A 25,911-nucleotide genomic window follows, 5' to 3' on the forward strand; every position below is an offset into this window, starting at 1 on the left:
TTGAACCTGGGGCCTTTACCTTACAGTGATGAGTGCCATGTCAATGCCTAAACTGTGCGGCCACCGATGCCCCATTATTTTGTAAATACATATTTTTGTATTTATACAATTTAAAAATATTTCTAACCAAGAAATAACTAAATTTTTTATAAATTATTACTCCTCTTTCTGTTTGTGGTTCTCATTAAATTTTTTTGATAGTGTTCATTCTAATTTTGTGGAACTCCATAATAATTTGATGGGTAGGAAATAAATTGTCTTTTCCACAGAGGTTTAGGCGTTTATTTCATCAGATACGTTTCGATCTAATATAGACCTTCTTCAGTGACATTTTTTAAATAAAGTAGTTTGATGGTTTGTTACATAAAAGTATAAAAAAGTGAATATCTGGATGACTGTGGACATGGCGAGTAGTCAAGGAACTTGCCACATTTATAGTCTTCCAGACATACACTTTATATTGTTTATCAACTTATATCTATGTAACAAACCATCGAACTACTTCATGCTACTTACTTCAATACTTCGATGACAAATAAATTGCGAACTGATTCAACCAATTAGTCAAAATCTATAATCAAAACAAAACTTATGTAATTAAACAAAGCATAATGATTTTTTTTAAACATTTATCAGAGTAGTTTAGTTCCCTATTATTTTTGTTAAAGAGTATACTTAAAATTTTTCAACTCGTGCAATTGGTATTCACACCAAAATTGAAATTGCATCTAAATTGATCATACTTTATATATTTTTTAAATTATTTATGAATCAGTATAACTGTGATGTACATACTATTTACTCGTTTATTGTCTTTTTGCTTTTAAATGTACTTAAAATGTATGTTACTGTTCATGTAGGCTCAGAACATATATGGACGAATGCGTTTTGTATGTGAACATTGTCTGCTGTTGTGCTATATTGACTTGGTAACAGACAACATTCCCTGCATTTTCTATGAGCGTGTTAAAAGCTAATTCACTTAAAAGCTAAGGATGGAAAAATCGCTACATTTTTATTCTTATTGAGCAATAAATTACCCAATCAATAATTATTAGCCAAATTGCTTCTTTCTTTTAAGTCCAATTTAAAAATTGCCAATTCTTAGAGAATTATATAAGTTCTGCACATCACCAAATTAGAAAAACTTTGTATTAAAAAATAATTGTAAACAAAATCTTTTTTTTTGGATGGAGTTTTATCATTTCCATAGATTTTAGAGCCATTAGTTTGTCTATGTATTTACTCATTTTGGACAGTAGTAAAACAATGTACACACTATTGGAGATATTATGTTGACAATGTTTATGATTTTATATGTATATATAACTCTTTTTTTTTTTTTTACAATAAGTTGGCATTTATTTATAAAAAAGTTAAGTTCAAATAAATAGTTTTCTAGCTTGCAACACAAACATTACACATTTTATTAATGAAAAGACCCTCCAGGTGATTAATTACTTTGAATTTCCTATAAAAATAATTTATATTACAGATCACATATACAAATAATAATCCCTTAGATACTCCCAATATGGGAATAAACCATAATTCATAAGACATCGACTACAATTTTTTCTCTACTTTTTAAAATTATTGAATATCTTAGTTAACTTCTTCCAAGGAAATATCAGTTCCTGGAATACAACTTTTTTGTTATAAGCTTCAAAATACAATAGTATTAAAAAAAATAAAATAAAAATAAAATAATAATAATAAAAAGAAAAGAAAAAGATTTAAAAAAAATTGTATGCAATCATTATGTGTCCCAACAAATCGTATGTGCTGAAGGAAATAAAGGAACATCTATTACTTTCACAATTCATCATACATATATCCCAATAATCAATATAATGAATTCGATTAAAAAATGTACAACCTTTTATTAAATAAAAGGTAATCACGAATAAGGAACAAATAAAATTCAGCATTTTGATCGTATCTTCCTTGAAAATGTTACATATTATCAGCTTTATACAACACTAAAAAATAGATAAGACAGTAGTGAAAAATATATAAAATATAAAATGAATCACAGTGATTTAACTGTCATCGGCCATACTTCCAAAGTTTAATGAACGCTTAAAATACTAATGTCATTATCTGCCTATTTTAAGCTTATTATAGTTAAAACTTTAAATACAATATATCTCCTGACCTAAAATTAGTTTTGGTTAAAAATGGAAATATAGTAAAAGGGACACCCTCTCATTCTTTACGTAATATTTTCAGGCAAAAATATTTTATAAAACTAACCAAACAGTTAATCGTTATATTACTTTATCATGACATTTCTTTATTTATAACAATTTGTGCTTCACATAAAAAATATTTGAAGTATAAAATGTTCTATTGTCACATTGAATTTATGTATATGTATTTTTGGTTGGTTTAGTAACATGCCCTTTGCTGCTGATGTATTTTTCCAGTTAAAACAAAATAAGTCCAATACATCAAAATGATGAAGATTACCTTTTTGTGATGAAATAATTACATTTTATTTCATGAAAGATTTACTATGTAAAAAAATAAAATAATTACGAGCTTCCTCCAATACTTTTAATTATGCCGGAACCTTTCACAAATGAAAATGAGTGAAGTGATTCTGTGTTTTTGGAGACATATTAAATAGCAATAATTATTCAAAGTCGAATTTTAGTTACTTTAAATTTAAACTAATTTTTTAATACATGATTTAACAAATTTACCAGGTACATTTCAAAGGAGTCACCCTTAAAAGCCAACCTTCTTTTTTTTTTTTTTTTTAATAACATGTGGTCAACTTGTGAAGTTAAGGAGTACGTTTTTTTCTCTAAAGCTTATTAGTAACTGATAATATATTTACAACACTTGAACTAGAAGTGCATGCACATTATAAACTTCTAGTTAAAATAATAAGTTATTTATTGATAAAATAAACGTATGAACCTCCAGGCATTGTGGAATGAGGTAGCGAATGACCATTTATGTATAGACATCATTTGTAAAAAGTTCGATGAACTATAACTACAAGGGAAGAGTATTTCATCTTGTATGAATCTGGGCCAAACGTTCACGAGAAACTGTACAACCACAACAAAACATAAGTAGTGCATTTTATAAATCAGTACCGACGATCTATCACTAAAAATTAATGTGCTATGTTCTACCAGTGATCTGAAGCTAATCTCTTACACGTTTAAACAGGCTGAGAAATCGATCTACATAAATTTTGGAAAGTTTACATTGTTATATCCTATTTTATATATGTATACATATTATCATACACATACACACACCCTACTATACACATACATATCCAAACATTCATACAGTAGCAATATCATTTTATGAGTTTGTCATCTGAATTGACACGATCGGACTGACAAAATCATGTAACAAGTTCTCGTTGTTTATCCTTGATAGTGCTACGAATTATGGATATCTGTAGCAGCAGGTGGAGGTTGCGGAAATCCATTTTGGAAAGGTGGAAAAGCTCCTGGAGCCGGAGTTTCATCCAAGAGGCCTATGGTATCTAAAGGTAGAGGAAGTTGAAGAAGGGGCAAAGACCTGGTCATTCGCTCTAATGATCTCACGTCATTGTCAACTGCCTCAAGAGCTCTCTCTAGCTCTTCTGTTTCTTCTCTTGTAGGCTCATATTCCCCATTTTTATCTAAAAAAAATATAATAATAATAATAATAATAATAATAATAATAATAATAATAAGGATATGGAGAAATCGCACAATGTAAATTATCAGTCGTCCTTATGTTTGTTTTTTACTTTTATAAGTCAAACATCCACCTCGAAGTCAAGTAAGTCAAATTGTAAATAAGCTGAACAATTTTGCACATTTTCCTTGAATCTTGAACTTATAGAGAATAGACCGTATTTTCAAAAGACAATAAAACCAATATTAATCTTACCAGTAAACAAATCATTAAAAGCATCAGTTGAAATTTGATTTAATACATTTGTTAAATCATGCTCTTCAAGTAATCTTGTTGCTTGACTGGCAAGTTCAACAGGATCGAGAGATGCAATTGCCAACACTTCTTCAGGTACTTCCTCTACGACATCACCTGCAATAATTTTAAGAATTAGATTATTAAAATAAATAAAATGGTATATAGAATTGGAAAGTGCAAGTAAGTACAAAAAAAATCAATATAATTTTATTAGAACTAATAATAATAGTCAGTCTGCATTTTGTTTCTCTTTTTTTGTGTAAAATAAAAGGCCCTCAAAAACAGGAAGTTGATTTAATAGCAATTTTATTAATTATAATATATCACTACAGGAACAGTTAGAATGAATGATATTAACATAAAAATGTAATACAAAAGATTCAGGACTAGTTAAACAGTTAAATACTTATCTAAACAAATGGCGTAATTTTTGTAAAAAGATTTTTAAAAATATCGGTTTGTTAGACAATTTTTAACTTTCCCGTTTCTTCAATATTTTATTCAGTCTTTTTCTATGAAGTCTTCCTGATTAGCACGGTCATTTCCACATAAAGTTATTTGTACTCTATGGCATTTGCACACAAATGCAACACATGCTATCCATTTGTTTTGTTATTTTTATGACTTCAACATTTATGACATGGTCCACCGTATGATTATGAGTAGGTCACCCATTTTGGGGATTATTACATTATTATGTTGAAAGAAATCAAGATATATCTTTCAGAAGTTTTTTTTTATATTGTCACTCTCATGTAATTAATTTTTCAGCAAACTAATAAGTAATGTCCAGCAGTGTAAAGAAAAAAATAAAAGAGGAAGCCTTTAACAGCTCTGTACACTGAGAGAAAGAAAAGTAAAACAGTATGTGTCGCTCCCTGTAAAGAATGAATACTAACTACTTTTGGCACAATTGAAACAACAAAAACTAAAAATACAATAAAAAAAGAAATTGCGGTACTCAGTACCACTAACATGCCTGTAATTTTATATGCTGCAGAATTAAAGAAAAATGTTTAAGTGAACAAGGTTTTGTAGAGGAATTCTTGCTTTCCAATATAAGAAAAAAAGTTTGTTTCAACAAAACAATGATTGGCTGCACACTTCCTGGCGTACAAAGTGAAAACATTCCAAAATGAACAAAATGAAACTTCTACTGCTTACATCCATTACAGCCCTGGACTACCACCTCTTCTGAGCAATGGCCCATTTCCTTAAGGGAAATAATCCAAGAGTGGTACCATCAGATATTGAGCAGCTGAGAGTAGCAATTAACCATTATTAACTTAATTTTAATTCTTGAGATTGTAATTTTATATTACTTTGTTTTATTTTTATGAGAGACCATAGAGCACGATAATGTACAGTAGGCTGGAAAATAGAGGGGGTGCTTGTAGTTGTTCTCACCTTCAATGTGTACTTCCGGTGACTGTATGCCAGACTCCATCAAAGCTTGTACGCCATTTGTAGAATACAGGTTTTCGCTGGGTATAGGAGCCGGTGATTTTTCGGCCACCGTTTCTTTTTCTGGAGAATGCGTCGCCAATTTTTTTCTCTTTTTGTTATTTCTTTTGCTATTTTTTGACAATCCTATAAGCCGGTTTTTCTTACTAATTTTCTTGCTGTGCCTTGGATCAACGTGACCCTGTGTTGGAGTTTCCTAGGGAAAAAAAGAAACATTTATAACAATATATGAGTAACTAATATAAATATGCTTTTAAAATAATCTAAATACAAATATTTACTACTCAGCATAATCCAAATTCAAATAAATTCTTGGATAATAAACTTATAACCACTATGGTAAGTAAAAGTAAACATTACAATGGTTAGTACGGAATATTTGCTAAATTTGGGCAAGAATTTTGTTTTATTATTATCTCACTTTATTTTTAAGGAACCAAAGGAGGTCCTTCCAATTCTTCAAACAAAATTACAAAATTCTAAATAATATTTATTTTGATGAAGAAGAAATCGACCACTACGATCAATGTGTTTGGGATCTGGTTTCTGGTCTCCCAAATATTTATTTTGTTACAAAATTCTATTTAATAAACTATAATACTATTTTTTTAAATCATTTATCTTTATCATTTATAAATATAGTTTATATTTTTATCAATTATTATTCAACTGTGACATTAAGAGAAGATCCACAATACTTTAAAATGATGAGAAAAAATTGAACATATTAAATCTTATAATCTTCAAAATTTAATTTAAAAAGATCAGTTTAGACAAAATAAATGATGATTAAATTATGTCACACATATTAATCTTAAATATTTTTAAGGTCAACAATGAATATTAATAGAGAGTGAAGCTTACAAGAGGTTCAGCATGTCGGGGGCAGACAGGATGATCATGCCGTACATCGAATACAGGCATGTTGCATTGAGCGTTGTCAAGTTCCTTTCCCGTACAGTGATGAAATAAACGTTGGTCCACATTGTACATAATGTGCTGAGTGCAGTGCCTCGTGCAGGGCAATGCTTGCCAATTACAACCTGCCGAGTAACTACACTTTTCTCCGGTAATTAAGAACTTTGCGCCCCTTGAAAAGTTTCATTCAATGTTAATTGTATTCAATTTTTGTAAAGTACAAACAGTATATTAAAATTGTATTAGAAATAAATAAAACTTACAGTGGAATTTTTGAATGTGATTTTGATAAGCTTGGGTTTAAAATGGTCGCCGTTGCATTTGGAAATCGTCTTGCTGCCGCTACTACTGCTGCCAGAAGACCCGAACTCGGATCATCCGAGACTTTAATACCTTTAAGTGTTTGAGCAAGTCTTCGTCGCATCTGAGCTCGTGAAGCCTCAACCCTTCTTTCTCTTGGACTTTCATCCGTTAAAATGTCACTTTTTGAAAACCAGTGACGTTCGTACATAGATTGATCAGCATCAAAGTCATCAGAATCAGAGTCGGACAGTTCTAATCCTAAAGGGAAAACAAATGCAAAATTGTTTTTTTAAATTTAATTTTAAATAAAATAATGCACAAAAGTGGTAGATTGGTGTATAATAACTTCTTGTACTTGTTTCATATAGAAAGCTAATTAGAGAAAAGAATAATTCAGCATCTCAACAAAAATCCCTACTATTTTACCTGTGGAACTTTTGCATTACATGTTTCGAGCTGTGACGTCCATTTTGTTTATAACATCAAAATTTGTAAAATGTAAAAGTATTTTTGGTGGGAAAAGTTGTAAATTTCAATAACAAAAAATAAACCCTCTACTTGCCAGACATTGCCGGTGCTGTGCATGGTGTAATAAATTCCAAATTTTTGATTAAGAACTAGGAAATTATTAAACATAGGTAAGAAATATGTTATGACAAATATATATTTTCTATTATTAATATTTTGTATTATGTTGACTCTATTATTATTATTTAGATTTTTCATTGTTTTAATGGTTTTTAGATATGTTTACAGTTTCTTAAGGCATTTTTATTTACTTATAATTTTTTAATATTGTTATGAAAGCAATATTTGTATTATCCATGTAAATGGTTGTATGAAAATATATTAATACTAATATCAAAATAAACAAATCACTTCTAAAAAAATGGGTATTTATTATATTTTAAATATATAATATTTTACGATAATGAAGTTCACTGTGTGATCATCGTTCTTAAAAAAGATGTAAATGATGTTTTAATGAGTAAACTTTTCTTCCCGCACGAAGTGAACGGTTTAGTGAGAGAGAAAGAGGACAGTGATTAAGAAGCCGTCCTGTAATTAAAATTAACATCGCATTACTCTTAGCTGAATCACAGATTTATTCATGACTGAAAAATTAAAGTTTGTTATAATAGGAAACAAAAAATATAGTAATGTAATCTATACTAAATATCAAAAAATAATTTATAGAAAAATATCTTTTTATTAAATAAAATGAATGCTGATAATTATAATAAAGTATGTAAATGTTGAAAAGAATTCTGAGAAGAGATAACAAAATGGGAATTCAAAATGTTTGTAAATGAATGACTCAATCAAGGGGGGAAATTGTTTAAACAAAAATGTTGTCATGTAAGGACGCTTAAACAATTATTGAACGGAAGTATGGTAATGGTAATAGATTGAACTGAATAAATGATGCAAAAGTAAACAATAATGTAATTATAAAGGTACCCATTCAATAAAGGGTACTTTATCATTATGAAATAACTTCATAACTTTAACTCTCATGCTTATCTTATAAAATTTTACAATTAAATGAAATAAATTGTGCATAGGTTAAAAAATAGTAAAAAATTTAACACACACATACACATGCATGCATGCAGCACCACCCTAATGTTGAAAAATTGTTAATTAAAATGTGCATACGTGATGTCACACACTTCAGATAATTAGAACAGTAAGGGAAATTAAAATGTGAAGATTGTGTGATGAAAGATTGAAGTAATGATAGTTTAAGTGGTTGAGCATCGAAGAATTAGAAGATCGTGGGTTTGAATCTCGCAAAATACAAAATTTTCTTTTCAAAAATCATGTATACAGGCATTCCCCACCTTTTTTATTGGTGTGTTTTGAGATAAATCGTAACATTTTATTTTTTGTCTAGTTTTTCACGAACCAAAAAGTTTTAATCTAACTCTCCAGGACAACGGAATAGGAACTTAACTATTTCAAATGACAAGGTACTCATCAATGTACATTTCTTGAAAGGGTTTCTGATACTAAATTCTACCGTTTAATTTGGAGAAACGTTCTCAAGTTATTTGCAAAAAAAAAAAATTTCCAAACACTGTTTTTTGGATAAATGAAATCTTCAATTTCTACAACCAAACACTAATTTATTCATTTATCTTTTTAAATGATAGTAAATTAAAATTGCTTGTAGTACACAAAGACAATTTGGAACAATATCTTCAAATAACATTGATTAACAGGACGCTCTGGATGGAGCTCATTAAAACGCAATTCAGTCTGGTGTAAAATCAGCCCTCAAAAACGAACTTAAAGAAAATAATATGAAAATGTTTTAATATATAACGAACACTTACCATAAAAACCATCACACTAAAGTTTAGTATTTACATTCTTCAACTTACTGTGCATACATAAAAAAGTCTTGTAATATGTTGTATGTTACAAGAAAAAGTAGAGATAATTTTGCTGTTAGAGAAAGTGGACCGAAATTTGTATGAGGCTGAATCGCTCTTTGGTGAGCTACATCCAGAGCATCCTGTAAATCAACGCTGTTTGATGAAATTGTTGCAAAAATTTTCATTCTAGACCACGAGCAAATAATTTACTATCAATTTAAATTATTCTAAAACATGAATTAAATTAAATAAATTGGTGATTGGTTGAAGAAGTTGGACGATTTTGTCCACAGTGTTCGGAAAAAAGGTATTTTTGAATAATTTGAGTATGGGAGCTCCAAATGTAAAACTGTTTGTACAGTCAAAAAATAAAATAAATAAAAAATGAAATGCAGGGATGATGAGTATTTTACAGTTTGAAACATTTTCTTCTGGAAAAGTTAGATCAAAATTTTTTGCATCATGAGAAACTAGGCAAAAAATGTATTACATGTTTAATTATTAAAAAAAAAATTTTGTTCAAGAAAGTTTTTAACTCACCCTTCACAAAAAAGGCATTGAGACTGTAGTTTATAGTTTGTCATTGTTTCGGTAAATTATTTTTTTGGTTAAGGTTAAATTGGGTTTTTGCCAAGGTAAAAATTTTATTTTGTTTTTTTAATTTACTATGATAAAATATGGCAGCAAACTTTGGACTACAAAGCAATGGTCATAAAAATAAAACAAAAACAAAATAATTTACGCTTAATCTACTATACTGCCACTGTCAGGATAATGTAATCATAAAAGGTATAAGCTAAATAAACACAAACAGTTTCAATCCTTCTATCGTGAAACACCAATTCAACTAAATTTAAACAATGCAATCTAAAAAATTATATGAAAATGCTATTAGATTATATAAATAAATGTATTTAAACAAAATGATTTAACAGTTAGTCTCGTTTAAAAACAAGAATTTATTAAAAGACTAAATGTGTTGCCATTCATTTAGCTGAAAAAAGAAATTATGTAAGTTAAATTATAATAATTAAGTAAATGGCAAAGAAATAAAAACATGATTGTGTGAAGAGCTTTTCAGTGTATGAATAAGAGTGAATACAATGACTGGCTTTTAATCTTTTATTCTGATATATTATTCTTTTTAACAAACTGTTTATTGTTATTCTATTCATGACTTCAATGCTCAAATCTTTAATTCATACACATCAAAATAACTGTCATTGTTAGCAATGAATGTGTGGTAAAGAAAGCAATACATACCAAGAGGATACAGATCGCTCGAGTACTTTTTAATATCATTTTTAATTAGATATATCCTTTCGAGCAATTCATGCTTGGAGTTGCGTTCCCTCTGCCACGTACTCTTCCTCGCTTCCCTTTTCGCCAGAATACATACTTTGTTGGGATCTCGTTTGAGACAATTGTCATTGACTTTCCCTCGTACCGAGATCTGTTCTAGTTTCTTTCTTTTCCCGATAACTTTATTTCTAGCGATATCCGCTTGTAGTTTATTCATTTTCGAAGCCGGGTCGACAACCCTGAAAGATTTGACGGCCCGTCCGGCTTCAAACTTCAACTTGTCGGGGCAAACCATATTCGTCGATTTGTTAGACGATATCTTTTTGTTCGAACTCCCCGGCTGATAGAGGCTCAGCGACTGCGGCTCCGGTTCGGTGAACGTATACGGATCTTCTTGTTGATCCTCAGACTTGACTAATTGACTGTAATAAACGTGATTGCCTCCGGAAGGAGATGGGAGTTTTTTACTCGCACCTTGTGTTACACATGTCTTCGATCTGACTATATTATTTTTCATAATAGCTTCGATTTTTCCTTTCGTACACCCTTTTCTATCACGTTTCCCACCAGTGATTTTACAAGGGGAAACTTGCACATGTCCATTAAACCTTGGAAACAATCGTCGCACATTCGTTATTAATCATTAAATCTTGTATAAAACTGTGATTATAATTGGTACATACCTCGGATTATTTACGTCGGATAAAGTAAACATGTCTCGATTAAACGCATCCTGCATAACCTTAATCTTAACCAGGGAAAAAACGTTGTGGCATTATACTCCGACAGAAAACGACATCAAATAAGACATTCAACTTTCCAAGAAATATGAAATTACTGGAAAAATAAAGCAAGGTTTCGAATTTTAGTTGCATAACCTTAAAGGTTTAAAGTCCGTTTTTTTTATGGTCTATAAACCTTCAACCGAATACTTCGACCACTGATCTTATAAATGTCTTACATTTTCTGTTGAAAATCTTATATAAAAATCTAGAAGACCTAGCGTCCGAACAAAAATAAATAATAAAACATAGCCTCATAACCCTCAGAGAAGTTATTAACCGCAATAACCATACACAATGAAACCTGCTCAGACTAACACACAACTACTTCATAACTTGCAAGCCTTATTCCAAAGGGAGCACTGATCGCGCTACTCCTACAATCAGAAGCGCTTTATTTAAACGTAATAAAACAAATATCTATTCTTCCTTTTTTTAAAAAAAAACATAATTTCACAATCCTTTCTACTAAATACATGGATTCACTTATTAAAAACAAATTAATTATTCTATTGATTAAGCATTTACAATAAAGCATGATTTAGGATCAATTATCTCCATCATTAAACTCTGTTATTTTATTTATTTTAAAAGTACAAATGGAGCTTGAAGCCCCATTAGATATTAAAAATATTCAGTTTAATAAACATAGTAAAATAATATTAATAGCCATAATAATAGCTCAAGTGGTAGAGCAGCAGCGTATTTAGCCGAAGGTCGTGGGTTCAAATCCCGATTGTGACACTAACTTTTTCATTTTAACCTTACATAAAAAGATTAATTAATTGAAAGAAGTTATTTGGTCAATCGGACCACGAAATATAATGGATTTAATAATAATAATAATAAAATAAAATACTTTTTTCCCTCATTCCTTATCCAAATGCACCAATCATATCTGAAACCTTCAACACTCCTCTAAATTTTTGGCCTTATCCTCAATAATTGCAGGGTGAAGACTTCAGAATTCGCTTCCTTCGGAAATACATTCTGCTTCCTGCAGGTCCAATGTCCATGATATCCGAGTTTTTAAAAATGATACGAACAATCTCCTTTTCTGTTTACATTTCCTTTTTCTCTCTACACTTTTCTTTTCAAATGTGGTTTCATCATTCAATTAAAAATAATTAATATTTTAAAGAATATATTATTGTCATTATGGTTTTGTACGTTTTACTATTGTTAATTTACTACATTTATAAAACTAATTTTTTTTCTATTACATGTACATGGAAGGATGCTTAAAATCCTCATTTGTACCTTTAGAATAAATAAATAAAATGTACAAAACCATAATTACAATAATATATTCTTAAAAATATTAATTATTTATAATTGAACGATGAAACAACAGAAGAAAAGTAGAAAAAGGTAAAATGAAACGGGAAAAAAGAAAAGGAAGAGGAAAAAAAGATGATTGTCGTTTTTAAATCTCAGATGCAATAAAACAAGCCAGCAAGGAAGCAAACTTTACTTCCCGGGGAAGCAAATTTCACTCTTGATCCTGCAATTCTGGAGGATAAGGCTAAATATGTAGAGGAGTGTTGAAAGGTTTGGTTTGGATAACAAATGCGGCAAGGTTGATATACATTGTGGACATTTAATTTTAAATATGTATTTTAAAACTCTGGTCTATAAATGATTAGGCTGTTAAGATTACACAATGTTTTTTTTTAAACTTCAGCCTTTATTATCAGAACTGTAAGAAACTTTGATGTTTCATGCAAATAGCAAAATATTTCTTTTCACGAATAATCTTATTATCTGTAGCAATTATTCACCTAACCCCCTTTTCCCATACAAGACTGCTCTACCTCTTTGAGGGAGATAACCTGGGGCATAAATGAATGAGAAAGGTCTGTGCCACAATGTAAACCATGTCAAGGAGTTAAATAGTATCAATTGCTCAAATAAAAGAAAAAATCTGTTTGGGTAAATAAAAAGTACTAAAGAACTGGGTTTATTTGAAATAAATTATAATTACAATATTTTAAATTTGTATTTTTACATTGTTCTACTATTGTAACACAAACTTAAATTAACATCGCTTAGGACGATGTTTCATAATTTTGTTTTATGTGTTTCCAAAGTTTTCCTTGATTCTTGTTTTCAAAATAATAATCTGTAAAGAGGTCGAAAGTCCTTTCAAAAAAGAACGCTCCTACTACGACCACCACGGCATAGGTCGATGATCTTTTGAAGACGGTGTTGTAAAGTCTGCTGGTCAGACCCATTGAAACTCCTGGAACAATAATCAGTGCATTGTTTTTTATGTAATAAGAAAGCTGTAATAAATTAATTTTTCATAATATAATAAGGTGAGTAAAACTGACAAAATAAAATAGAAAAGTTTGTAACTGTGCTGAATTGTTTCTTACTGTGTCTTCTAATTGTTATATTATGTCATTTTACTCAGTTCAATATATTAATATATTTTGAACATATTTTGGACTGCATTGACCGAGTAATTAGGACGTCATATTTTGCCACATGGCGGTTCTGGGTTAAAATCCCGGCAGAACCCTTAGAATTTTAATGGAGTATAATTAAAACAAAAATTATTGTAAAGTGGTCTAATCACTTGTCCAACACACCCAAAACAGGAAGTTGGAACGATATGTCTGTCCTGTATGCCAATAAATTCTGGTTTCACTTTAATGACACAGAAATCTGAAATATGTGATTTTTGAGAATAATTTTATAATCCAGTGAGGATAGGTAGACTAAAATGTTCGGCAAAGACCACATAACTGACGTAAGACCTTGTAACTGGTCAATTTGGTTTTTGATTACCACCATTGCCCCTGGCCCTTTTTTTCACACAACCCTTCCCCCCTAACAGTTTGAATAGTTCAGAAGTGGCAGTAAGGGTAATAACTTCAGGGCAACCTTCTTTAGAGAACAGAAGCTCAAAGCACTGAGGCTTCTCATAAAAAAAAAAAAAAAAAAAAAAAAAAAAAAAAAATTGTAGTAATCAAAGTTTCTACTTTAAACTCCAAATGAATGTTTCATTTGTCACTTTTAATGAAAAGTCGATTAACTGATGCATATCTAAACACATTGGGACAATGAGATTCCTTCCTGTAGTCTGCAGAAAGATGAACCTGTAATTTGATCCCTATTGATCAGCTTGGTCTGCTTATTTGTGACATAAGCTACTCACTGGTCCGTAGAATGCGTTTCGACATTTCTTATGACACTGTGTGCCCTCAAAACCATTGGGGAAAAATGCCCAACAGTCTTAGACCAACATATCGAGAATAAACGAAACAATCTGTAAATAGCTAAATTGGAACTTAATAGACAACAGTCAGATTGGTCGCAGGTGACAACGCTAACAAAAATACCAATGCTTTTTGTGATTTTGAATGATAGAGTATAACCAAATGAGTTTGTTACCAATGTTTTGTACGAGTTTACTAAGGTGATAACCTGTTTTGATGGAAGGAAAGTTTGTTTTAACAAAACAGCACCCGGTTGCACACTTCCATCATATAAGGCAAAATGAATAGCGTAGAACTTCAACTCGCTCTACGGTCTTGACCTTGCTTCTTAAGATTTCCACCTCTTCCGAGCAATGGTCCAATGGTCAAGAATGAGAAACTTTAAATTACGTTTATCAACTAACCAACGAGTACAATGTACCTTTTTATAGATTTGTTCTATAATGTAATTTTAACTCTTGAAACGGTACCTTTTTTTAACCCGATATCGAAAAATATATTTAAGCTAATTACACCACCCAGTTGTTACGCAAATTTTATTTAACTTTTTATAGTAAATATACTTACCTAAATGGAAACGTAGGAAAAACTAGCAAGATTAGGGCCTGAAAGGCTGACAAAACTATGGTAGCCAGACAACGGGAAAGAAGAAATGGTGTAGAGAAAACAGCTGTCCAGGGGTTTTTTCATCTGTACATGTCGTCTCAAGTGAACACTTCACGTCACAACATGAAATCCTACTTACAGAAGAACATAATTTTTGAATAAAATTTAGTTTAAAGGTATATTTCAACTATATATTTTTTTTTAATGCTAGGATAATTTTATTTATTTATCATACGTACGGTTAGTAAAACAAATCTTATCTTAATTTAAAAATGCCTATTATTGTTTATTTGAACCATGAGTGACATACATTGAAAATATGGATGCGTTTAAAACTAATGTACACAGTGATATGCACCTATACAAATTTTATACTTTATTAATAATCAATAAGGTGTTAACAACGTAACATAAATAATCAAAACACTTTAATCCTTTATAGTTGTATAATATGGCTTTCTGAAAACCAATAGACACCGCACTTTTTGACCTGACAAACTATGTGCGCACTGCTTTGGATGAGGGAGATTAGGCAGTTGGGACATTCCTGGATTTATCCAAACCTTTTGACCGGGTTTGTCATAATTAGAGCATGGATTTATATCCAAAAACATGTTCAAATATGCAACGCATACCATCCATTCAAAGATACCATCCTTAACATGCAATACAATATGAACTAAAACAATGATCAAATATGCATATTATAATGTATACATTAAAAAACCTTAAATGTGCCATATTCACTAAATATATTCCAATAAACAGAGTGAATGTCAGAGGTTTCAATTTATCAATTAATAATTAACTAATTATTTTTATCTAAACATTTTTGGTCTAGTAAATATTCATTTTGGAAGAGAAGAGAACAAATAAATTTCAGTCACCTACAAAATCATACAATTTGCTGCGGCTGGCCCTTGATATAAGGGGCCTTAAAGCCCTATTTGTACTTTTAAATAAATAAATAAAATTTACATACCGTGCAAATCCTAATTTGGCACTGCATAAAAATATCGATAGTTCAAAATCTGAAGGTGACAGTGTTATCGAATCGCCTAAATTCTGCACTCGCTTTAGGTTATCTGTCATTTCTTAGTAAGGTGTTTCGCATTTAATATCTTTCGCCGGTTTATTATATAGTTATTGTTATTAAGCATAAATAAATTTAATTTGTTATTTGACGGAGATCGATCTTCCGTTCGAGACTGTTTAAATTGTTCAACTTATACTTACTAGCCCGATGATAACAGGATAGATCCGCTTAATCTTCGACGCCAGGTCGATCCCGATCCGTACACGTTCTCCCTTGGGAAAAAAAATTATAGTTTATTGAATTTTAATTTAATTATCTCTCAATTAATATAATGGAGCCTTACGACGTTATTATAAATCAACCTGTCGTAATCGATAACGTATGTTATTTTCACATCAATATGAATGGTTTTAATTTTTTTAATCTGACGTACTTTTAGGGATCTGGAGTGATTAAAGCCGGATTCGCCGGTGATCAAGTGCCGAAATGCTGTTTTCCAAATTTGTAAGTATTTCGTCCTCTCCTTTGAAAATAAATGGAATTTATCGTGTAGATTTTTTACCCGTAGAATATTAAATAAGTGCGATCAACCGTTTATTTATTTTTATTGGGATGTTGAACTCTTAGTTGAACTACTTATTAAAATTTGAATGCATGGCTTATAACATTTAATTTAACGACAGTGCAGTCAGATGTCTGCAGTCCTGGAAGTGGAAACTTGGACGGTCAAACCATTGACAAGCCACTTTCATTGCTCCCAGAAACACCTGTTTCTCCAATTCAGAAATTAAACAAAGAAAGAAAATTAATGTACAGATAATTTAGTGAAAAAACACAAAGGAATACATTTTTAATATATAACCAACATAATAGTGCATATTTTCGAATTATCCATTTGTCAGATCATCATGACACACAATTGAACTAATCTCAGTTGCCCTTGAGATGAAATGATCTTTTGACAATTATCACTCATAGAAACTGATTTATGCTTGCTATTAGTGATAATTTCTTCTTTTTGATTTTCACCTGAAAGATATTTCTCAACGTTGTATGGTTTAAACCTCTTATTACTGTTCGTGTTGAATGTTAATGGGTTTTTAATAGTATCAGTTTTTTTTACTCGTTAGTTCACTACATACTACTTTACACAGTAATCAAAGATAATTTCAAAAATTAAATGCAATGGTTTTGACATACAGATTTGTTGTTACACTTTGACAAATATTAGCGTCAAATACAGGGTGTTTCACTTCTATTATACCCCTTTGTAATCGAAATATATGCTTATGCTTAAATTAATGAGTATACATATTGCTAAAAACTAGGAATGAATACTTTCTTTGATTTATAGTTATTTTGATTAAAAATAACTATAAAAAAGTTGGACTGATTTGAAGAAAAAAGATGAAATAAAAATGCCATGTTGACATGGCACTCATTGCTGTAAGGTAAAGGTCCCAGGTCCAACCGAACCTGACATTCTTACAATTTTTTTTTTTTTAACACTGGCACCCCAAGTATTCATATAACCTTGCAGTTGAAATACCCTCATTTAAAAAAAAAAAAAAAAAAAAAAGGTTGAATATAGATTTAATCTGTGCATGTTTAGTGGTCTGTATATTGTGTGGAATTTAGTGACCATTAATTAATGATAATTTAGAGACCGTGAGATGCGGTCTGGTGCTGATTTCAACTATCCAAAAATATTAAGCATAGAACAAAACAAACATAAACATAACTTTTTAGAAATGGTTTACACCAACAGAGATAAACACAGCATCAATTATAAAATGGGCAACGGATGTAAACTCAATCACAGCTACGCTAATTTCAGTAATTAAATTCAATATCAATAACGAATATATAACACAAAACATATAAAACAAATATTACACTCCACACATCAAACAATTATACATAGTCTAATTCTTCAACAATTTATCTCTCCTTTCCGTTATAATCCCTGTCTATAATAATTCTGAAAGGCTAACCAGGCCAAATGACAAACCATTACCCCTTTTTTCCCATTGTCGGTACCTTTCACATCGGAGAAGCCGACTTCTCATAGGGAAAAAACCCAAATGAATTTCTATCCCAACTTCCTTCCCCACTCCTTCAAAATCCAACATGTTCAAACAAAAAAAAAAAAAAAACAACATTAGTACTCACTCACACTTCTCAGCACGATACACAACAATGACACATCTACACAGAAAACACACTTTGAGTGAGAAATACTGTGATTAAACTTAAAATTTCTATATTGTGTAGATGATTGTATAAATTCATTTTCACATCTTACATTATTTGTATAATTTAAACTATGTTTATAAATCTCAGGCCCTGAAGGTGATCTCAATAGAGATCGAAACATTGGCACGATAAAGAAAATGTTTTTCTAAACCTACATCGCACCAGACTGCATCTCGTGAACTCTAACTAATCATTTCCTTATTAATTATGTCAATTAATTATTCTTTTTTCTAAGGTCTTGGTTGAGATGAAAACGTTAGTGTTACAAGTGGGATTCGAAGCCACGACCTTTGGCTGAATATGTCACTGCTCTAACCACTTGAAAAAATGGAAAAAATTCATAAGGTTATAGGTTGAGATTGGGGAGTTGTTATCCGAGTGGATCGGACTCACAATGGCTCAAGTGATTAGAGCACTGGCAAAGGTCATTGGTTCGAATCCCACTCGTGACAGTAACTTTTTCATCTCAACCAAGACTTTAGATAAAAAGAATAATTAATTGATATAGACTTAATGTTTTAATTATGATGCTACTGTGGTGGATTATATCTCATTCTTTTTTCCTAAATGAAATTATTGTATATTATTTACTGTGATTAATTACCTATTTGTTTAGACACTGATTGATACTGTGTAAAGTGATGCCTCAAAATGTTAAAATTAAAATGTTTAAATCTGGATTTTGACAGTTTTTGTACTTTTACCATTTTATTCTAATTAAAAAAAAAAACTGTACCAAGAAACTAAAAATTTTATTTAAATATATGTAATAAAACTTTTTATATTAACAGTTAATTTCTCTTTGTTTTTATGCTTTTTATAGCATCGGGAGACCCAAACACGTCCGTGTGATGGCGGGCGCTTTAGAAGGGGAGATATTCGTCGGCCCCAAAGCCGAAGAGCACAGGGGCCTTTTGAGTCTAAGGTATCCGATGGAACATGGCATAGTGACCGATTGGAACGACATGGAAAAGATTTGGCAGTACGTTTACGGAAATGATCAACTGCAGACATTTTCGGAGGAGCATCCAGTTCTCTTAACAGAAGCACCACTCAATCCAAAGAAAAATAGGGAAAAAGCAGCTGAGATATTTTTTGAATCGTTCAATGTACCAGCGCTTTATGTCTCGATGCAAGCGGTATTAAGTTTGTAAGTATTTATGTATTAACAACACCATGTTTATTTGAATAATCAAAAATCATTTAGACATTTTTTAAAAGACCATTATTTTATTTATTTATTAATTTACAAGTTTTTCCATCTTATAGATATGCTACAGGAAGAACTACCGGTGTTGTGTTGGATTCAGGCGACGGTGTCACACACGCTGTGCCTATATATGAAGGCTTCGCCATGCCTCACAGTATTATGAGGGTAGACATAGCAGGAAGAGACGTCTCACGATATTTACGGTAGGTTGTTCACAGTTCATTCTATACATTTACAGTGAGCATCTATTTTTTTCCTCCTTAGGCTTTTACTTAGAAAAGAGGGCGTTAATCTTAAGACCACAGCTGAATTTGAAGTTGTGAGAACAATTAAAGAAAATGCATGTTTTTTGTCTGGTAATCCTCAGAAGGAAGAGTCTGCCGACACCGAAAAATATCAGTATGTCCTCCCCGATGGTAGTACATTGGATGTAAGTACATGTTTATGTATTAGCATAAATTTTCATTTATGGTTCAATTAGAGGGCGCTTTTCTACTATTAAAATAGTTCACATTCCTTTAACTTATTCAGAAAACAGCCTGCAGTAAATTAAAAATAATCTTTGTTCATTTTGTATAATTTGTTTCTTCTTATTAACGTCTTGTTTTTTTAATCAAATTTTTAAATTGTTCTACCTTTGTAAATGTCAACAACCAATGAAAGTAACTGTAAGTGGTCATGTGTAATTTTCAGATAGGCGCAGCAAGATTTAGAGCCCCAGAGGTTCTCTTTAGACCAGACTTGATTGGTGATGAATGTGAGGGGATACACGAAGTTTTAGTTTACGCAATACAAAAATCGGATCTTGATTTAAGAAGAGTTTTATATCAGAATATTGTCCTATCTGGAGGTTCCACTCTATTTAAGGTAAGATTTTGTTAGACCATGAAAATGTTGGAATTTATTTTCTTGACAATTTGTTTATTTTATTTTTAGGGCTTTGGAGATCGGTTGTTAACGGAAATTAAGAAGGTTGCACCAAAGGATATTAAAATAAGGGTTTGTTTATAATTTTTGTTTTTAAATCTAAATTAAAATAGCTAGTCAACTTTTGATGTAACACCATCACTAGCATTATAAATTTCCTTTGGTTAGACCGTATTCCATTAATACTTACATTATTGGTGGTTTTAATTATCTTTGTGGTTTATAAACAATTAAAAATTGAGATGAAAAAATGTGCCGCAGGTTGGGCCACCCACTGGCTTTGGATCAGTACTCTGACTCTCGGCATTGAGCCATGAAATACTTTCATCATAATTTTTAATTGTTTATAATAATTTATTATACTTTAATCTATGGTCTTGGTAGAGTTGAAAAAGCTAGTGTCACAAGTAGGATTTGAACCCCGTGACCTTTGCCTCAATATGCTGCTGCTCTAACCACTTGAGCTATCTCAACTATAACCTTTTGAATTTCCTCTCTTTTTGCCATATTTTCAATTAATAAAAACAAAAAGTATAATTAATTAAAATAATAAACATTAATAAAAACCTTTACTTTAAAACATGTAGATAAAAATAGTTAAAATTGATAATTTAGTTATAATCAAATAATATTGATAATTACCTCTGTTAATTTTGTGTATTCTACAGACAGCTATATGACACTGTGATTTTCATATCCTAGAAAATAAATTAAAAAAAAGTAAATTAAGTATTTGTAGGTTGAGATGAGGAAATGAGCTTTTAGTGGTGGGGGGGGCAAAGTCACATAAGCTCAATGACAGAGAGTTGTTCTACTAATCTGAAAACAGTGGTTTATAGTATCAACTATATTTGTTCATCTCAATTTTTTATTGTTTAAAATAACACCATTTACCTTAAAATTTAAGTTTGTATGTGGAATATTTTTTTTCTTTCAGATCTCAGCCCCTCAAGAAAGGTTGTATTCAACTTGGATTGGCGGTTCCATTCTGGCTTCATTGGATACATTTAAAAGAATGTGGGTTTCAAAAAGAGAATTTGAAGATGAAGGGGGAAGAGCTATACACAGGAAGACGTTTTAGTCTCGTGTATTAGTAACACCTTTTCTCAACCGAATAAGCAAATGTTTATTTTTTATTTTTCAAATGTCTCGAAACTATGTTATTGTTTCATATTGTATTTGTATATAAATTTCGTTCAATGATTAATTGAACAATATTTGTACGAGGTGCAAGAGATGAATAACATGGCTGTTTCTCTGATGGATGGACTATGAACTGGAGAATAATATTCATTTAAGGTATTTTTTATATGCAACAATTGTGCACAACTTAATATATACTTAGTAATAATTATTTAAATTAATACAAAGCTTGTGCAAATATGTAACTTATTAATGTGTACATATACATATTCTAGTTTATTTAATTTTCTATTGCTTGTAAACCATTGTTAACTTAATTTTTTTTTCATTTCTTTCAATTATATGGTTATTATAGCATTTCTTTTTCAGCTGCAAGCGCCACTTTTTTTTTATTATTGTCATATAATAAGAAGTGCTACTTTGTAAAAGAGATCAAGACGAGCATGAAATAATATTCTCAAATTAAAATCTGTTCTAAATTTATTGTTTCACATTTTGAATAATATTTTACCAAAATGGAGCTCCTCTTATAAATTCGTACGACGGATACTCTAAAATATATTTTTAATTGTGAGCTTTCTTCTTGAGGTCTATGGGTGATAAACTTAGTTCTAATTGTTTCTAATCATTTTGGTCCGCTTATATTCATGTTGGTATGACAAACCAAAATGATCAGAAGTGACCAAGTTACATTTTTCAATTGTTAACATTTTATAATAACTATATTAGTTGGATAGACAACAAATTGAAGGAGAAAATTCAATTTTGAAAATTTAAAAACTTTTTTTATTGAAATAGAACTTTTTCATATCTAGATGGGAAAGAAATTCATTTTTTAAAATTAATTTAAAAAAATTAAATGTCATAATTAATTAAGGTTTTTAGTCGAGATAAAAAAGTCAATGGCACGAACGGGATTCGAACCCACGATCTTCGAACTCACGGCTTGATATGCCGCTACTCTACCACTTGAGCTATCGTGACCTCGATCCACTCGGACACCAACTTCCCCTCTCAACCACACCTTTTGAATTTTCCCTCCTTTTTGCCAATTTTCAAATGTCGTGTGCTCGTGCCATTGACTTTTTTAACTCGACTAAAAACCTTAATTAATTATAATATGTTAATTGGTCAAGCGGACCACGAAATTAGTGAATTAAATAAGTCATATAATCCATGTGTGTATTTTCTGGATGGACCTATCTGCTTGTTTACTCTGCTAAACAAAACATTTGATCATGATCTCGTTCAATGATATTTTCTGTCCATACAATGCTTGAAGCAATTCCATAAGGCTGTGAAGGGTACCAACTGAGTTTGGTGTTATTGTACGAGAAAAAAAAAACAGTCGACTGTTTGAATCAATGAATTATTTTAGCTACGAATTCTTCTGGTCAATGATTTGATTCTTCCGGTGTGCAACAGTGTAATTGTATATAAGAGATCAGGGATGAAGGAAATTTGAAAGAAAGAAAAACGCTCAGTCTTTTTGTAAAGATTTCGATGAATATATCCACTTGTATAATACAAAAAAAGCTCCTAGTATTTTATATACATATTACAATTGTGTTTTTTAAAATGCAAGTGACTTTCAGCTAAATAATAACTGAATTTTGTTACTTAATTGCCAGTAAAATGTTAATCCCTGTAAATAATAATAAATATTGACGTGGAAGTGAAAGATGTGAGACAAATGGTTTCAAGATGATGCATTTTGATCTTTTTTTAATTTGGGTCTTAAAAGTCGAGAAAACTACATTTTTTATTCATTTTACAGGCAAAAATATATTAAAATTATACAGTAGTTACAAATTCTTGGAGAGCTAATATTAAGATTAATTATAAAACATAAATATTTAATTAATGAAACTGATGAATTAGAATTACAATATAATAACAAATAATTTGAAGTATGAATTATTAAATAAAAAGTGGCTGCACATATGCGCCATTAGAATAAAATAGAAAAAAAAAACAACAGAAATATTGGTAATATTCAAGCTAACTAGCACAACTTAGTAAATATTAAACTAACAGAGCTATGAGTTTTCAGAACTATAATAGTAATTATAGTTCATATCCATAACTGGATATGAAAATATTGTATAAACTGATCTAAACATTCTTTGAGTACAGAAATTAATTTATTTTTAAAAACTAATATCTTAGTATGTGAGGTGTGGATAAGCATTAGGCATATGCATTAACCTATTAATGGGACATTCTTTTATGCAATTAGTTTTATGGGCGGAAATGAAGAATATTTTATGCCTCTGGGATGAAAGCTGGGGAACAAGTTTAATTTGGAAAGTAAATAAAGACTCAATCTGATTTTAACAAGTTTATAAAGGAAGTTGGGGGTCAAGGTGAATTATTCTGTTTTCCAAAGTCATCAAAGCAAGCCAAAATATTAAAGTACATGTATAAGTATGTTTTTATTGTTTAGTTGGGTCCCGTGTTCGGGGTGCTTAGTTAAGTAAGCAAGTAGTAAAATTAGTAGCCTTATTGAGAGAACAAAAATTAAACATTCAGCATAAGAATATGGAATCATGGTCACTGTTTTTGGCATAGTCCAGTCCCTATAAAACTTGGTACTCGAGAAAACGTCAATTTAGTGTTAAAACGGTCGAAATACAGAAGCTTCAAATTTTTTTTTTCATAAATAACGGAAATGGAATTTTTAATTTCTATCGCCATGGTTCGCAGTTTTCTGTTAGGCCTCCCGCTTATATTTGAGTCGTTCATGAACGAGTACAAGGAGCCGTTAAACGAATCGCTCGCGTCTTCAAAAGTTTTGGCTCAACCCTAAATTGAAACAAATCGTAAATACTGACGATGGTAAATTTTCTTTCTATGGAGTATGGAATATTCCAGCCATTAACATTAAAATAAAAACCAGCATAATTTCAAACTGGTTGAATTATTTAAGTTTGAGATCTTAGAATAGAAAATACATTTTATAAATTTTTATTTGTTGTCATTGTCACTTATTCTTTTATAGATGTGGGGTGGATTTATTTAGTATTTTATGTAAATCTTTTATTTAAAAAGGACTGCGATGCATTGTAGGACTATGTCCATCTCTCCCAACAGGCAAATTGTTCATTTTTATTACTCAAAAAAATAAATAAAAGACAGAAAAAAAAAATTAGAAGTAAAATAAGTAAACAGAAGAGTTAAAGAGTGCCACTGAGGGAAAATATGTTGCAAAAAATAACAAATAAACAAAACCACCCTAAAAATTAGTCAAAGTGAGGATATTTAATGATAGTATATAATTGTCCAATTGGACAATGACAAAATAACGCGCAAAAATACTACCATTTGTCAATAACAAACCGAATCTATGTAAAGAAGAAACTTTATGGGAGTACTTTTAAAACCAAGAAGAATCGTGTGATGCATGTTAGTAATTTGGGCCAAATAGGCAAGGAAAATAAAGATTTGGTTTATAAGTTTAGATAATATTGATTTGAGCAAGGAAAATAATGTTACTGATACTTATGTACCTGTTTATTGTTATTATGGTAACCATTACTAACAATCTCAAACCATTACTAACCATCCAAGCTGTTGTTTAGTTGGCCCGGTTTACATACTAACACTTTTCTGGAGTTGATCCAATTTACAATTCACTTGCCAAATTTACATAACAATAAACAGGTGGAAGCATGAGTAAATATTAAATTGGCTGATTTTACATTTGCCCAAATTATAGATAAATTTAAGGCAGCTAAATTGTACCCAGAAGTTTTATTTAGTGGCACAGAAAATTTTCATCTTCAGAAGAATCCTCGATTGAGCAAAAGAAGTTCCAGATCACTTACATTTTACCTGCCAAATCAAATGAGTATGGGATTGGTGACAGTTGAGTTGATAATCGGATGATCTGAAAATCTATACGTCAATACATTCAATCAAAGGCGCACTTCAAAATTCATTGTCCAACCTTAAAAGTTTTTAAAACAAATTCCCTAATCCAGCTATACTAAATCATGTATAGAGAAAGCAGCAGCCTGCTTGCAAGCTGTTACTTTCTTAATTACTACAATATACCAGAGTTAGCTGGCGCTCTAGGTGTCACAACAATAAATTCAATAAATTTTCTTTGAATAAAAAAAATTAACTTGTTTCTTTTTATCATTCTGATTCTTTTTCTGTGTGCTTATAAATTATATGGGCTTAACATTGAACAAATTGAATTATAAAAGATGTTGGAATTCATTTTAGGCATAACTTGAAGTTTAAAAATCATATTAAATGATTAATAAAGAAAGCGAAATTGAATCCTTAGGCTTGATTCCTTCTGTAAATTTCAGTCATTCTTAAAGCTGTTTTACTTTATAAGATCTTTGTGCGATCATTTCTTGATTATGGATTTGTCATTTGGAATCCATACGTTTCTTGCTCC

At 30.5% G+C, this 25,911-nt stretch overlaps 3 protein-coding genes across 4 annotated transcripts; 1 reads left to right on the forward strand and 2 right to left on the reverse strand.

The window, feature by feature from the left end:
* Positions 1-1,214: 1,214 nt before the first annotated feature.
* On the reverse strand, positions 1,215-11,409 carry LOC106661892 (INO80 complex subunit D-B-like). The gene is made up of 8 exons (XM_014385627.2): positions 11,278-11,409; positions 11,000-11,153; positions 10,278-10,924; positions 6,594-6,891; positions 6,277-6,502; positions 5,356-5,608; positions 3,907-4,062; positions 1,215-3,652 (listed from the first exon to the last, which is right to left on the reverse strand). The coding sequence occupies exons 2-8, from the start codon at positions 11,053-11,055 to the stop codon at positions 3,408-3,410; spliced, it is 1,881 nt and encodes a 626-aa protein (XP_014241113.1). The 5' UTR covers positions 11,056-11,153; positions 11,278-11,409; the 3' UTR covers positions 1,215-3,407.
* A 1,734-nt stretch (positions 11,410-13,143) lies between these two features.
* Positions 13,144-25,077, reverse strand: LOC106661781 (cytochrome b-c1 complex subunit 9). 2 transcript variants are annotated; one of them, XR_002909974.1, is made up of 5 exons: positions 25,063-25,077; positions 21,000-21,055; positions 16,165-16,236; positions 14,890-15,059; positions 13,234-13,340 (listed from the first exon to the last, which is right to left on the reverse strand). XR_002909974.1 is itself a non-coding variant. In XM_014385408.2 (2 exons), exon 2 carries the CDS (start codon positions 13,330-13,332, stop codon positions 13,147-13,149), a length of 186 nt encoding a protein of 61 aa, XP_014240894.1. In that variant the 5' UTR covers positions 13,333-13,340; positions 14,890-15,014; the 3' UTR covers positions 13,144-13,146. The 2 variants fall into 2 exon arrangements, 1 of the variants encoding a protein (XP_014240894.1); XM_014385408.2 differs by lacking the exons at positions 16,165-16,236; positions 21,000-21,055; positions 25,063-25,077 and having other exon boundaries at positions 13,144-13,340; positions 14,890-15,014.
* On the forward strand, positions 15,999-21,983 carry LOC106661777 (beta-centractin). The gene is made up of 8 exons (XM_014385405.2): positions 15,999-16,343; positions 16,404-16,468; positions 19,044-19,370; positions 19,490-19,633; positions 19,695-19,860; positions 20,124-20,297; positions 20,367-20,429; positions 21,295-21,983. The coding sequence occupies exons 1-8, from the start codon at positions 16,296-16,298 to the stop codon at positions 21,436-21,438; spliced, it is 1,131 nt and encodes a 376-aa protein (XP_014240891.1). The 5' UTR covers positions 15,999-16,295; the 3' UTR covers positions 21,439-21,983.
* Positions 25,078-25,911: the final 834 nt, after the last annotated feature.

The sequence above is a fragment of the Cimex lectularius genome, unplaced genomic scaffold (genome assembly GCF_000648675.2).
Source record: "Cimex lectularius strain Harlan isolate CLEC.00 unplaced genomic scaffold, Clec_2.1 scaffold34, whole genome shotgun sequence".
Lineage (NCBI taxonomy): Eukaryota > Metazoa > Arthropoda > Insecta > Hemiptera > Cimicidae > Cimex > Cimex lectularius.